Genomic DNA, 14,986 nt, shown 5'->3' with positions numbered 1-14,986 from the left:
TTTGGGATACACTGTGTGATCCTTGCAGGGCAAAATTTGGAGTGGGTTTCTGCAATGCTGGCTGGGATGTGCTGCACCTCCTTCCTACACCAGCTTGCTTCACCTCTTGCAGCAGCAGCAAATTGTCTGCAGAACTCAGAGCCTGTTGCTCAGTCCACCAGCACAGCTCCATGCAGTGCCCAGGGTCCAACACTACAGGGTCCTTCTGGAAGAGCTCAGCAGCACAGATCTCTACCAGAAGAACCTTCCCCTCCAGTCTGCCAGCTGCACACCAGGATTGAGCAGGGATCATGGACAAGTTTTCTGCTGGTGGATGACACCAGGTTCAGATTATATTTAACACTAAATTCAACAGTAGCTTGTTTTTTATAAAGCCATGACAATGCAGTAGGTTTAGAAACTGAATGACAGCTTGTAGGTTTCAGAGTTAACACACAGCTTGAGGTACCTGTGCCCCAAGAGCTGCTTTTGGAATTTGTGGCAGTCTCCAGTACAATGTGACAGCCATGCAGCTGGCCCTGCAGAGCTCCTCTTCTGAGCCAGGGGAGAACAGCTGAGAAAATTTGGGGTATATTTATTATTTCTATGTTTGAAAACCCAAACAAACCAAACACTTCAGTTCTTTTTCTGAAATGCAATTGTCAGAACGAGGCAGAGATTCTGCAGGACAACCCAGCTCCCTGCTTGCTCTGAGGTGAGGAATGCAGGTCCTTCCAGCAAGCTGACTATTTTATTGTGAAAAGATGTTCACAGGCAGGCAAAAAAAAGGGGGGGGGAAGCAAAAAAAGGCCTTGAACTAGCTGAGAGTAAAATCCCAGAATGAAAAGGTCCAGACAGCACAGTGTGCAAACTAGAAATCCAGCACAGGTCTCTGCTGCCTTGGGGTGGCGTGGAGAAGGATGAAGTCCAAAGGGTGAGGAAGGCAGTATTTTAATCCCTAGGAAACACAGCAAGTCAGTGCCCTTGTTTGATACCTAATAGAACAAAATAATAGCACTCAAATGACTTAATACACAGGCATGACTTACTGTTAATACAGAAAACATGATTTGCAGCTGGAGAAAAAAATGTACTCAGTAAAACTCATGTGAGCTCTGACCCTTTAGGACTTTCTGGGCATTAATGCATTATTTATAGAAATCATGATACATACTTTGAATTCGGTCTTAGAAAATGAAGCAGATGAGGCCAGTAGCACCAGCACCACCTACAAACTTTATCACACAGATAGTCACGAGAACTGTGGTTTTACTGCACACATCATTCCTTTGTCCCCAGTTGCAGCCCATCAAGATGGAAAATCATCACCACACAAGAGTAGGATTTAAATTCAGGGGAAGGACTACAAACTAGGTATGGGGCAACCCATGTGGTATTTCATTGCCCAGAGAAACCACCATCACCAAAGGTGCCTTTTCTTGACCTTTTAGCTGGAAGAACCTATGATCACCCACAGGTTTGCCAGATAGGGCCCTCAATAATCTCTTATCTAGAAGCATGCTTTGTTCAATTAGTCCAGCATGTACTGCTTCGTTCTCATGAATTTTGGAGCTACTCTGATGTGCAGTAAAGCAACTGAGACTTAATTTCATTATTCATCTCAATATGTTCCTGCTGTATTCAGAGAACAGACTATGGGCCCTCCTGTGGCTAATTTAGCACCTGCAAATCCCCATGCTTAAAGCCAGAGGCTGAATAACCTGCTGAATGAAATTGCAGGAACTATCCACAGGTGAAATAATTCATGCTGGGAAGACTCTTCTCTCCCTTTATAAACTTTGTACACACTTTTCTGTTTCAAAAGGAGACCATCATGTTCTTGTTCTCCAAGACCAGGCTGTATTTCACTTTTTTTTTTTTTTAATATCTTTTATTCATTTTGACAAAACCTGAGCAGAGTTTGAGGGAAAGCAATGTACCTGGAGGAGCTGGGCCACCCTCAGACTGGAGCTGTTAAGGGCTACCTCCTCAGATGACATGGAACATCCACCTCAGTTACCAAGGTAGCACAGGCTATCTGTGCTAAAGTACTTAAGAAGTTTCTAATGAAGGCTTCTTCAGTTAACCCACCACTCTGCACTGATGTGGATGAAGATGGCTCAAAACCCCATCCTACTCTTTTCAATACAAATGCAGCAGGTTCTAGAAGTCTGAAATAAGTATTTAAGTGCAGTAAAATTGAAGACTTTTTGGTCTGAATTTGCCTTCCCTGAATCAGATGATTCAAGTTTTAGAATGGCTCAGCATTCCCAGCTCTGCTTGCTGTTGATGCTTCAGAGCTCAGTCATCATTACTGCAGATAACCAAGACACAACAGGAATGAACATGTTTACCCTGCCCCCTCCACATTTTGTTTCAAATTACAAAATTCAGCATCATGGAAGATGATGATAATAAGATTCTGTACCTTAAGTCACATAACCCTAACATATGCTTATGCCATTTTCTTGGCACAATAGAAGATTGTTTCTTTGAGTGTATAATCCAAGCTGGATACCCCTCTAAAAACTAATCTCTAAATTCAGTTTAGGATTTGTTTTGTTTTGTTTTAAACCACTGAGTATGCATGACTGAATATTTGTTATGTAACCATAACAACTGTCCTTTTTAAAAAAGTAATTCCTGCATAATGTGAATACAGAGAATCCAAGGCAAACATGACTTGATCTTAAAACTTTAATAGTAAAAAAAGTGTAAAACCAAACACACCGCTGAAAACTTATCAGTAAGAATGAGAATTTAAGTGTTCAAATTCAGAATAGTGCAAATTTTCTTTACTTCCCCCCCTGCCTTTTCCAAACAAATCACTTTGGTTAAGATACTCAGAAATATTGGCAAAATATGAACTTTTGACTTACATTTTTGGCTGCATTATTTCTAACACGTAAGAGATTTAGTTTCACTCTTTACAAAAAAATACTTGTCTACCAGTCAAACAGCTGTAGAGATCACTGTCACCTCCAACTTACATCTGGTTTTATAACTTTTTGAAATTGGTTTCAAGATGATTACAAAACTGTCTCCCCACCAGGTAGCATATTTTACAAGAGCTCAGCTGATCCAGTCCTGATCTGAGGACCTAATTTCTTCAAGTAGTCCTATAAAATGTGATTATTTAGGTTTTAAACATTTGAGGAAGGATCTCATACCAATGAAATGACTCAATTTACACCAAACTAAGATTAGAATTGGGGTCTGCTCTGTAATACAGACTTTGTGCTAAATGTTTCCTGCTACAAAAAAAGCACAAGCAGCACTTACAGCATTCCCTTAGAAGAGTGAAAACAGCCAGAACTCTGCTACCTTCCCTCAACATCATTTTGATGGGTCAGTCTTTAGCTGATGCCTCTAACTGTATCTGAAGCCATGTGAGATTGGAAATTAACACAAAAAAAAATAATAATTGCATAATACAAAAAGGCAAATCCATAAAAGTTTACAAGTACACCATAACCACAAAATTGGAGTAGTTCTAAAAATTTGGGTTCAATGAAAGATACAACAAAACTAGCTTTACTAGTTAAATAAATTATTGCTCCATTTGACTCCATGCAGCATTGAAATGAACTCAGAACCTTTTTCTCTTTAATCTCTCATCAGAAATGTTTGATTGAAGAGAACATGAGGCTCAGATTTACTATACATTGCACTTCAACTTTAAGACCTAATACTTGCTATTTAGGTCTCCTGTGGTCTAAGCTATCAAATGAATACATTGTGCTCACCAGAACTAAGTATTAAGAAACACCAAATGTTTAATGTAGTGACATAAGCACTTTTTTTTTTTAAGAAGGCAATCACAGATTGCAAGTTCTATAGGGTTGTGAAAAAAACAAGTAGTGATCTCTTTCAGAAACCAAACTGAGAAAAAGAGCTGTTTGTATTTTTTACATACAGTTTAAATCACATTTTAGGCCTGCTTCTGCTGCCAGTCCTTTCAGTCAAAACCCCAACTCAAACAGAAGTAAGATCAAAGACACCTTGAAGAGGAAACTGCAGATCTAGGGAGCTTGGGGCACATACTCCATGGCCAAGCAATGGCCTGCAACACACATTTTTCAGTGACACCAGCCACCCAAGACCTCCTTCAGTGAGATCCTGAAGCATGTGTCTTGATATTAAGCAGGAATACTCACACACTTTAAAATTTCTTACTGACTGGGGCCAGAACTTGGCTCTTGCAAATCTGACTGAAAGCTTCAGAAGTAATGAAACTTCCAGTCAGAATTTCCTAGGAAAGTTGATGTTAGAACAAGATTGTCTTCTGTGTTCACCTATTGTACTGAAGTAATTTAGAACCCCCAACTAGGTGACTTCCAAATTTTCAACCCTCCAGCCTTCTCCACTGTGAAAGACAGAAACTTAATGCAGCATTACATGTAGGGACATGATTCCTTCATAAGACTCCTAAAAGCACTAGTGCAATGCCTTTAACCTGTTTTGATCACTCTTATTTTTAAATAACCCTATTTTTTAAAAAAAGATTTGGATAAATACTATTCCTATTAAACCATACTTCATCATTGTTAAGCACCATCAATCTACTTCCTTTGGGCACTGATACAAGAGCATGTAATTAAATTTCAGTTTCAAGGCTTTAAAGTATGGCAGCTGCTTCAATAACTTACACTGGAATCTAATACTTGGAAAACTGCCACTTAGCCTGAACAGTTGTATGCAACTTGGTGTTAAACTCTTCCAGAGAACAGCCATATGCAAATGCTTATGTGGTAAATCAGGGTGAGATTTCAAGATAAGCAGTTAATTTCACTTGGCTATTCTAAGAGTGGATTAATATTTTTTTTTCCACAAGTAATTTGTGCAGTGAGCCCATAAAGAGATTATTTTTTTTCTAAATAATCTTCAATTTATAACAGGAACACATCTTTGTAAAGTTGCTTTCACACTGGCACTGTGCTCTCTTCTTTGAAGATTTAGTCATTGTGTGGTTTCTCTGGAATACCCTGTGGATAAAAAAAAAAAACAACAAAAAATACATGTTATCATTTAATACCATCTGATAAGTGAGTACATTATGCAATATTTTCAATGATTACATAGTGAACTATCTTCAGTTAGGCTACAACAAACAAATGGCTTATTATAAAAGCTCAACAAGGGTATGCTCCTTAGCTGTGGGCAAAAAAGTCACTGTGGGTCTGTGCTGCCTCCATTAGTGCATCTGATCAATTCATCTACCCAATTGCACTGCTTTTTATAAGACTTCATTAGCTTTCCTCCCTATCTCAGTTCATTTCTTAGCAGAAGGTGCACAGTGCTTCACTTAATGAGCATTAATTAATCTTTTAACAGCCCTCTTTCAAACTGTCTTCAAGAGTAAGTCACTTTATTTTCCAATGAAACCCTGGTATCTGACAGACTTACCCATTTCCTCCTAAGTCCCTTTTCTAGTATGGCTGGATGGGGCTGTGAGCCACCTGGTCTAGAGGGAGCTGTCCCTGCCCATGCAAGGGGGTTGGAACTAGATGATTTTTAAGGTCCTTTCCAATTCAGTATATCAGTGTAAGAAAATTAACCAACTTCTGTTTTAGAGAACATTTTTGCAAGTACTGAATGCATTCACAGCTCTGCAGCCTCAAGCACTAACAAACAATAGGTATCTGTGAGGTCCAAGTTGTGAATACCTTTGCCAGAAGTTGAGCATGATGGCTACAGCTCAGAATGAAGTGTTGCCATCCATTTAGCCCAGCTGATAAGCACTGAGACAGTTTAGGTGTCATAATGAGCAGTGAGAGCTGATGGTGGCAGCAGCACCTTCACCTTTTCTTTTGCAATCAAGCTCTTAAAGAAAATATTTGATTTCATCCTCTAGCTGATAGTAAAAAAAAAAACACAACAAACCCAAACACAAACCCCTCTGCTAACAGCAGGTTTGTTTAAAGGGAGCACTGAACTTGGATACTGCATGTGACCACGTAGCAACCTTCCAGTATCTGAAAGAGGCCTACAAGAAAGCTGGGGAGGACTATTTACAAGGGCTTGTAACAAGAGGACAAGGGGTAATGGATCAAAACTGGAAGAGGGGAGATTTAGATTAGACATTAGGAGGAAATTCTTTACTGTAAGGGTGGTGAGACTGTGGAACAGGTCGCCCAAGAAAGTTGTGGCTGCTCCATCCCCAGAAGCGTTCAAAGTCAGGTTGGATGGGGCTTGGAGCAACCTGGTCTGATGGGAAGTGTCCCTGCCCATGCAGGGGGTTTGGAAGTAGATGATCTTTTAGGTCCCTTCCAACCCAAACCATTTTGTGATTTTATGTAAGGTCACTTGAAAACCAGTGACTGAAAAGCAGTGAGCACCTCCTAGCTAAGGTATTTCAGGATGTGCAGGGATGCCTAAGGGAACTTCTCATTCTCATTCTAATTTATTTTCTAACTGCAAAAGCTAGGCAGGGGCTGAGGAAGAAGCAAGGCAACTTGACTCCACTGGAGTATCTTCCACAGGTGCCACCATCTGCTCTGGACATGTCCAGAAAATACCTACTGTTTGATCTGCAATGTATGCAGCCAAACAGCTCAGGGACTGCAGAAGAATACAGCTACAAAAATAACTGTTGTATTGGGGTTTAGTTTTTAAAAAAGCAATATTCCATCTTTTTGCCACAGTGCAAATGGCTGACAAGACAGATTGATGTTTTTGGGTCATCTCTAGAGAAGAAAAACCTGATAGATTGAATGCTACCATTCTGTTTTGGAAGTGGAATTCTCTGAATTTCCAGCACTGAATGCTTCACAGTAACTTGCAAAAATGTTCCTACAAAAATGCTGGGCTTCTCCAAGTTTTTCCAGACTAAGTAATGGCAGTGAAAACACATGAGAGGATACCTCTAGATAACCAAAGAACACGTTGCCTTGCCAACTTCCCTCTTTCTTTGTAAGGAATAAGACAAGATAGGCAGGAAAGCTGCAGGTGGGAGCCAGTCTGATTTTAGCTACATTCAGCTGAGATATCGAGTGAAAAGAAGTCAAAGGAAAAAAAGTCCTATGTGCCCAAATTTATCTTAGCTCTTTCTTCTTTAAGGCTCCTTTGCTTTCTAACACAAGCAACACAACAACTGGATGTGGTGTACATGCCAGTGTGAAATGCAGAACTGTAGCATATAACTGACTAGAATTTTATTCTGAGACTTGGCTTGCAATAGCAAAGCTTAAATAAAACTATATTAGTGTAGCTTTCTCACCTAATGTTAGTGGCAAATTTCAAGAGAGAAATTATACCTCCTCTTCCCCCAATACATGTAGTCCCAAGAAAAACACCATGCAGATAACATGCATCACTGAGATGTGAAGGTGGAGCACTGAGCTTGTACTTTAGAGAACCTCAGAGGAAACCAAAACTGACCATGAGGTTAAGATTGTGACCACAGTTCCAGGAAATCTGTAACTTGGTCTCCAGCCAGCATAAAAGAAAAACTTCAAGAACAGGAGTTGATTTGCCCTATGTTTTTGTGTTTTGGTTTTTTTTAAACAGCCTTTTCTACAAGGGGTTACTGTTAATTTATTGTAATTGAGAACCTTCGATACAAAAGAAAATTGTCTTTAATCTTAGCCAGTGGTGGTCAAGCAACACAGCTCTCTTCCCCAGCTTATTTGCAAGCCTGTCCATCTGCAGCACCAAGTTCAGACTGTCCAAATTAGAAGTACATTAGCATTCACCCACTGGGTTAGCAAGGCTAGGCAGAAGAGACAGAAAGCCTGTTCCAGGCAAGACGTTAGCTTTGGACTAATCTTTTTACTCACTCCTGCTTCAGTCCCCAAAAGCAGCTCTCCTCCTTACCGAACAGTTCAGAGACTAATATTTCAGGAACTATCAAGTCTACAAATGCTCTTCTGTCAGTAAAAATTAAAGGCACATAAGCCACAGCAGCCTTAGAGAAGTGAAATACTTGAAGGATATTTTCCAGGATAAAGGACTTATGTAGCAAAGAAGGCAGAAGTGAAATCAATACAGTATTAATTATTACTATCCATCACTGTCAGAACACTTCACAACCAAGCCTGATGTGCAAGCATACAGCTGGGTTTACTCTTAAGTATGCTGCAAGGAAATGATTACTTAAGAACCTAGCAAATGAGAATAATTTATATTCTATTATCCCATATATATGGAGTGATACTTGAACTACATCTTAAGTGACCAGGAAGGGTGTATTTGATTCTAGAGTGGTGAAATTTAATGCTAGATATGGTCATTTCCTTCCATCTACATAAGAAGAATGCTTTACTCCATATGTAACTAGAGAAATCCCATCTGTGTCTCAGTTCTCAAGCTACCTTAGCTGCTAATTCAAAGTACTGACAGATTAGGGGTGGTTAAGATCCTCACCAGAAGCAGCATACTGACTCCAGTCTTATTCAGGTGGTGGCTGGACAAAGTGAAATACAGAAGACACTCAAACACTTAGTAAAACAATTTCTTCTCTACTGGCAACTCAGGTTGTGCACTTATATTTCAGCTCTTCAGAAGACACCTATTTATTTCTGACAATTTGTGAGTCATACCCTTATTACAGGCACATCTTGTTTTTGGACTGGCAACAAAGGAAGGTGTTTGGATTTTTAAAGGAAATGCTAATTATGCATTAATTACCATAGCCAGTTGGCGTCCTATGTTTCCTACAGTCACACCTCCTGAGAAGAATATACATGGAAGCCATGAACGGATGTAAAGAAAATCTGGGGATGTATACCTAGTAAACAAAAGGAATACGTTAGAGACAAGTTATTATCATCACCTTACACACTGTTAGCAAGATGTTATAGAATTTTCTCCCTGAGCCCAAACCAAAAAAACACCCCAGTATTGCAGAAGAAATGGGGAGACCAAACCAAGTCTGTTAACTTCATAAATTTCTAAACCCCAATGTCCGAGCCAGCCAAGTTTAGGAATTATCTCTACTGAGAGCCAGCTATTGATATATCAAGCCAGGAAAAGTTCAGTTTGCTGAGCTGTTACCATCTCAACACACATCCCAATTTGTCTGCTTCCCACCCTACACTCCCACTTCTCAACTGGATAATTTTGAACAACTGGACTATTAGCTGCCTTAGACAAAACGTCTTATTATAACAACACACCATATGTTAATAACTAACTTCCAGTGCACGTACACACCTGTTTTTAGTAAAGACAAAAAGTTAGAATACTATTTTAAAAGCATCACTTACTGATAAACACCATTATATACAAGAAACTGGGTTATGAGAGTTGCTACAAAGGCTATTGTAATTCCAAGTCCGAGACCACTTCTTGAACGATCGAATGTCCACCAAAGACCCAGAGATAAGGCTGCTAGAGTCAGGGACAGCTGGATGTTGTTTGCAAAATCTAGTTTCTGGAAAAAGATGTTAAGGACAATCCTTTTAAGCCTGCAGACATCCTGCTGCTGAGCCTGAAGTAGGGAGAACTCAAACTGAAAGTGAGCGATTCTGTTTCTCTAAACACAATGCATCACAGATCTGGTTTTCAGACCTGTCGAGCAACCTGCCTGTTGCTGACTTTGACTGGAGTGTGAGTGCAAAGGCAATATCAAATTTTGTCACACTGAGCATCTAAATAATATGCTATATTGTAATACATTTAAATTTTATGATTTTTTGTCTCAAGTAGCCCCATTATCCCTGCTGATTTAGGTCTTCTGCTCAAACCCTCATTATCCCACACTAAGAACACTCTTACTGAACAGTTCAGCACAGTTCACTAGTTAATTGTGTTAAGTATCAGGTGTAGACAACATAGAGATAAAAATAACACAACTTACACTCTTACACTTGCAGTTAAACCAGACATACTATGATGTCTACCCCTCCTCCCTCCCGAAACACCTCCCAGCTACTTAAGTGAACTGTGTTATCTGTCTTTCACTACTGCAGATCTCACAGAAGTTTGTCTCTGCCAGTAGCGCCATCCTTACCTTTGGAATTCTCCCAGGTATGAATGAGGGAGACTGTTTCATGACAACAGACAAAGCCCATCAAGCAACAACGGGAACTAGTTCAAGGATACAGCACTTGCATGATTAATGCCAACAAACACCGCGATGCATCGCATGACGCTGGCCCACTCTCGCTTGAACTTGTGTGGTTCCCCCAGGTGGCTGTCAATGCAGGGATACAGCAGGCCCACCACAGCTGTAAGAGATGCAACAACTACTGTTACTAACCACTATCACATGATTCATCCAGTGCTACTAAATATTAGTTTGGCAAAGAAGTGCCTGACAAAGTACCTAGGTGCTTATCACGCTGCTGTAAGCCTGATGAAGTAAAAACAATGATTACCCTCCTGCTTTAGAAATAAAAAGCCAACAAACCACCCCACTCTAAAAAGCAATGTCCTGTTTGAATCTTTAAAGCTTAGATGTATATTGCAGTATTAAGGTATCTGACTTTAAGCTCCTTTTCTACAATGAGAGTATCTCATTTGACATCCCGAGCAGATGTTTGGTGTGTTCCAAAAAAACAACAGAACGTAACAAAGAACTTAATTAGAGTGAGGAATGGAATGTGTGTTTACTGCTCACGTGCAGGGCAGACAGTTTTATGATCTTGACTCATAAGCTGTGAGTCAGGCCCTGAATTAAATATTTGCCTGGACTCAAAAGTTTCTTGGCAGAGCTGCTTTCCCTCCTTCTGCTGGGCTGTAAGTCAGCTAGTGCTGCCAAACTAACCAGATGAATTTTGATGCCAAATAGAAGCAGAGATGAATTTAAAGACACACCCACCATCAGCCATATTTATGTCAAGGAAAAAATAACTACCCATGCTATTAACCAGGCAAAGTTTTTATCCTCATGCAGCACTTTCTCAGCCTTAGCAGCCTGCAAGCTGGCTGCAGAAGAAACACACTGGCTAGTGCTAGCTCAGTTGCCAGCAGAAACACCAGATGAGTTTCATTCTTTTGAGCCTCGAAACTCCAAATTTTGTCAACAACTCCAGAGTTAAACACTTGAACTGTATGGAACATCTGTTTGTTTCTTCTCCTACCCCTTCACCCCCACCCCCAACTCCTAAAAGGAATAACCTCTACTTTAAGAAGGTTACAAAACATACCATTCTAAGAAAAACATATGACCTGATGCTGAAACAGTTTAATTATTCTAATGCCATTATCAGGGCTTTTACCTAATGATAACAGCTAAATGCCAAAGTTTAATCCAACTGTGACCATGGGACTGTGAGATCTCTCATTGAAGAATATCTTAAACACTTTTTACTGTGCAGTTTATCATTCATTCATGTTTATGGCTTATCATTCATACTCTCTTACTACATAAGGTACAAACAGCATGTGACACTATCACTGCATAAAAAAAACAAACATGGAAGACTTGTTTAAAGTCTCATAGAATGGTCTGAGTTGGAAGAGACCTCTAAGATCACATAGTCCAAGCCCCCCTCATGGGCAGGGACACCTCCCCCTGGACCAGTGTGCCCCAAGCCACATCCAACCTGGTCCTGAACACCTCCAGGCATCTACAGCATCTCTGGGCAATCTGCTTCAGTGTTTCACCACCTTCACTGTATAAAGAATTTCTTCCTAAAATCTAATCTAAACCTACCCCCTTTTAGCTTAAAACCATTATCCCTTGTCCTATCACTACATGCCCTCGTAAACAATTCCTCTTCAGCTTTCAAGCGTAAATTAAAAAGTACTTTCAGTGCAAGCAGAAAAAAAAAATTACAGTGGGTTTATTTCCCAAGATTTAATGCAATTTTAATGCCCCAACCCTCCACCAAGGCCTTATTTTGTTTTGACAAGGCCAGCAGGAAGCTATTAACGCTAATGCACCGGGTCAGTGCCAGTTGCTGTGACAACCAGAGCAGAGTTGGTGCAGCAGCCAGCACTTAAGTGCGGGGTTTTCGGAAGTCTTCTGCACCGCATTTCTGGAGGCACCCAAAGTGATGCTGCAGCTACCCCAAAAAAGCGCTGCGAGGGAACCTCGGAACGCTAGGGGGGCCCCAGAAATGTGACAGGGACCTCGGGCAGGCTATCAGCACTCTGGGGGTGGGCGACAGGGATGCTGCAGGTACCCCGGGAGGGCTCCGGGGACGCGGCCGGGACCCCCGGGGCTGCCGCAGGGACCGGGCGGGCAGCGGGCGCCGCCGCCGCACGTGACTTCCTTGTTTTCGGCCCAGCCCGTGGCCAGGTCGCGGCGGCAGCCAATCAGAACCGCCGCCCGCCACTCACCAGTTCGCCGGCAGCCAATGGCGGGCGAGGGGCGGGGACTGGCGGCGGCAGCGCGCCACGCGAGGCCCCGCCCACTCCTGCCCGGCTGCGGGTCTGGGGGGTCTGGGAGGGAGGGAGGGGGGGGGTGGGGTGTTGCGGGGCTTGTGCGGGGCTTGGCGAACACGCACACGGGGAAGCCCTGCATGGAGCTATCACCGGGAAACACGAGCTGCCACGCTCGGCGCTGGAGCCGCTGCCGGGCGCTTCCAGGCCGTGCTGCGGGGGCAAGCAGACTTCACCCGCCCGAAAAAAAAACAAAAAACAAAAAACCCAACAAAACAACCAATTCGGACCCGCAGGAAACGCGTGGGTGGGTCCTGCGTGTGGATAAAGCTGGAGGGGGGGATGGGGGGCATGCAGCCTTCCAAAAGCCCGAGTTGACGTCCCTCCCTCCGCGGACGGACGCGCGCGGGTCGCAGGTTCCGCTTCCTCCCCCCACCTCTCCCGCCCGCGGGGGGATGCGGGGGGGAAAGCCCCGCGGGTGGGGGCCGGCGACTCACCTGCTGCCGTCCCGCAGCACGGGGGCACCCACCAGGCAGAGGAGAAGAGAGTGGAAATCACTTCGTCAGGGAACAGGGTGACATTCCTCTGGATCTGCAGCAAGTTCAGCACCAAGGCCATGAAAACGCCGACGACGAAGAGGACCACGCTCCTCTGCACCAGGTGCTGACTCCAGTTCAAGGTGCTGCTCCTGCTGCCGCTGCCGGAGGTGCTGCTGCCGGCACGGGAGGTGCTGGGGCTCCGTGCTCCGTGCCCCACCGACGACAGCGAGGGGCTGGAGACGGAGGAGCTCAGCATCTCGCCCACCTTGGCGGCCAGCCCGGCAGCCGCGTCCCCCGGCTGGGCTTTGTGCCTTCCCCTGGCAGCGCAGGAACAGCTCCAGCCGCAGTGCTCCAGCCTGGGCATCGGCTTCACCCGAGTCCTGGAACGGGGGGACGGCCGCTTGTTAGCACAGCCCAACGCCGGGCCGGCCCCCCACGCACCCCTGGCACGCACCGCCGCCCCCTCCAGCAACAACCAAGCCCCGGGGGCACCGGGCGAAGGGCGGCGAGCCCGAGGGGGGGGAAGGCGGGAGCCCGGCAGGAGCAGCCGCGAGGCCGGGGCTGCGGCGCCAGCGCCCCGGGAGGACACGGGCAGGAACCCCGCGCCCGCAGCTCCCGACAGCCCCGCGCGGCCCCTTCCCCCTCGGGGACGGGGCTCGGAGGCTTAAACCCCTTCCCCGGCCCTCTCACCTCCGGGGGCTGCGCCCGCTGCCGCCTCGGCCGCTCTGCCGCCTCCTCCTCCTCCCTCCCGGCCCGCCGTGTAAGGTTTATAAACCCGGAGCTGCGCGTGTCACGTTACCCGCCGCCGACCTACCGGCGGCCGCAGGCAGCGCCGCTCCCGCCGCCCCGCACCGCACCGCTCCGCCGCCCCTCCCCCGGGGCCGGGCCGGGCCGGGCGAGGCGGGGCCGGCGGGCAGCGCCGAGCGCGGGTCCCGCCGCGCCAGCCCCGGCGGCCGCGGCCGGTCGGGTGAGGCGCGGCAGCCAATGGCGGCGGGGCGGCTGATATGACGTGCGGGACACACCACCCGCCCCCCCCCCCCGCCCCGCCCCGCACCGCAGCGCTCGGGCCCCCCCACCCCCCCCGGTGGAGGCGGACGGCGGGAGGGAAGGCGGCAGGTCCCTCAGCGCTGCTCCGCCGGAGGGTGTGACCTTGAGGAGAGCCCAGGGATGGACCCGCCAGCCCGGCGGTGGGGCCGGTGTGGATGTAGCGGTGGTGAAGATCCTGGGATCGAAGGGTGATTTGGGTTTGGAAGGAACCTGAAAGATCACCGAGTTCCAGCGCCCCAACTGCCATGGGCAGGGACACCTCCCACCAGCCCAGGCTAATCCAAGCCCCATCCAACCTGCCCTTCAACACCTCCAGGGACGGGGCAGCCACACAACCTGTGCCAGTATCTCACCCGCCTTTTGCAGAAGGCAAAATTAATTTCTTCTGCATTTCTAACCTAAATCTACCCTCTTTTCAGTTTGAAACTCTTACCCTCTGGCTCTGTGGCTGCAAGGTGGCAGCGGTCTTGGCAGCCCAGCCCTTGGCTGCTTGCCCAGCGCCTCAGGTGCTGTGTCCATTTCTGGGGACCCCAGCCTGAGAAGGACATGGAGCTGTTGGAGCAAGCCCAGAGAAGGGCCATGAAAATGATCAAAGGGCTGGAGCAGCTCTGCTGTGAAGACAGGCTGAGAGACTTGGGGTTGTTCATCCTGGAGAAGAGAAGGCTCTGGGGAGACCTTAGAGCCACATTCTAGTACCTGAAGGGGACCTACAGGAAAGCTGGGGAGGGGCTTTTTACAAGGGTGTGTCGTGATTAGTGTGTATATTAAGGTTAGATGTTAGGGACAAATTATTTCCTGTGAGGGTGGTGAGACACTGGCACAGGTTGCCCAGGGAAGCTGTGGCTGCCCCATCCGTGGAAGTGTTCAAGGCCAGGCCGGATGGGGCTTGGAGCAACCTGGTCTAGTGGGATGTGTCCCTGCTCATGGAAGGGGGTTGGAACTCGGTGATCTTTAAGGTCACTTCCAACCCAAACCATTCTATATTCTATGGCAGGTTGTTCCCTGGAGATACGTCATTTAGTCATGGGTAAGGTCGGAGGCGTCTGCTGTGGCGTCTCCTGAAGATGAAAGGATTGGTGATCCTGGCTGTTGTAATTCTAAAATGATGGTGTAAGGAGATTCTGCCAAACCCAGGACTGTAAGAAGATTGT

The 14,986-nt window shown here is 45.6% G+C and overlaps 1 protein-coding gene across 1 annotated transcript; it reads right to left on the bottom strand.

Moving 5' to 3' along the window:
* Nucleotides 1–2,658: 2,658 nt before the first annotated feature.
* INSIG1 (insulin induced gene 1) lies at nt 2,659–13,600 on the bottom strand. The gene is made up of 6 exons (XM_051610514.1): nt 13,479–13,600; nt 12,747–13,168; nt 10,024–10,148; nt 9,186–9,352; nt 8,608–8,707; nt 2,659–4,964 (listed from the first exon to the last, which is right to left on the bottom strand). The coding sequence occupies exons 2-6, from the start codon at nt 13,150–13,152 to the stop codon at nt 4,935–4,937; spliced, it is 828 nt and encodes a 275-aa protein (XP_051466474.1). The 5' UTR covers nt 13,153–13,168; nt 13,479–13,600; the 3' UTR covers nt 2,659–4,934.
* Nucleotides 13,601–14,986: the final 1,386 nt, after the last annotated feature.

Source organism: Apus apus, chromosome 2 (assembly GCF_020740795.1).
Source record: "Apus apus isolate bApuApu2 chromosome 2, bApuApu2.pri.cur, whole genome shotgun sequence".
NCBI classification, from domain to species: Eukaryota; Metazoa; Chordata; class Aves; order Apodiformes; family Apodidae; genus Apus; species Apus apus.
The sequence above is the reverse complement of the archived record's forward strand: the minus strand, read 5'-3'. Positions and strand labels throughout refer to the sequence as shown.

Bases quoted from the DNA above. Each gene is read 5' to 3' on its own strand.
- INSIG1 (XM_051610514.1), bottom strand. From the start codon at position 13,152: ATGCCCAGGCTGGAGCACTGCGGCTGGAGCTGTTCCTGCGCTGCCAGG. The intron at 9,353-10,023 runs GTATCCTTGAAC...ATCTTTTTCCAG, and splicing joins GCATTAATCATGCAAGTGCT to AAACTAGATTTTGCAAACAA. The intron at 4,965-8,607 runs GTAATTAATGCA...TTTTATCCACAG, and splicing joins TAGGACGCCAACTGGCTATG to GGTATTCCAGAGAAACCACA.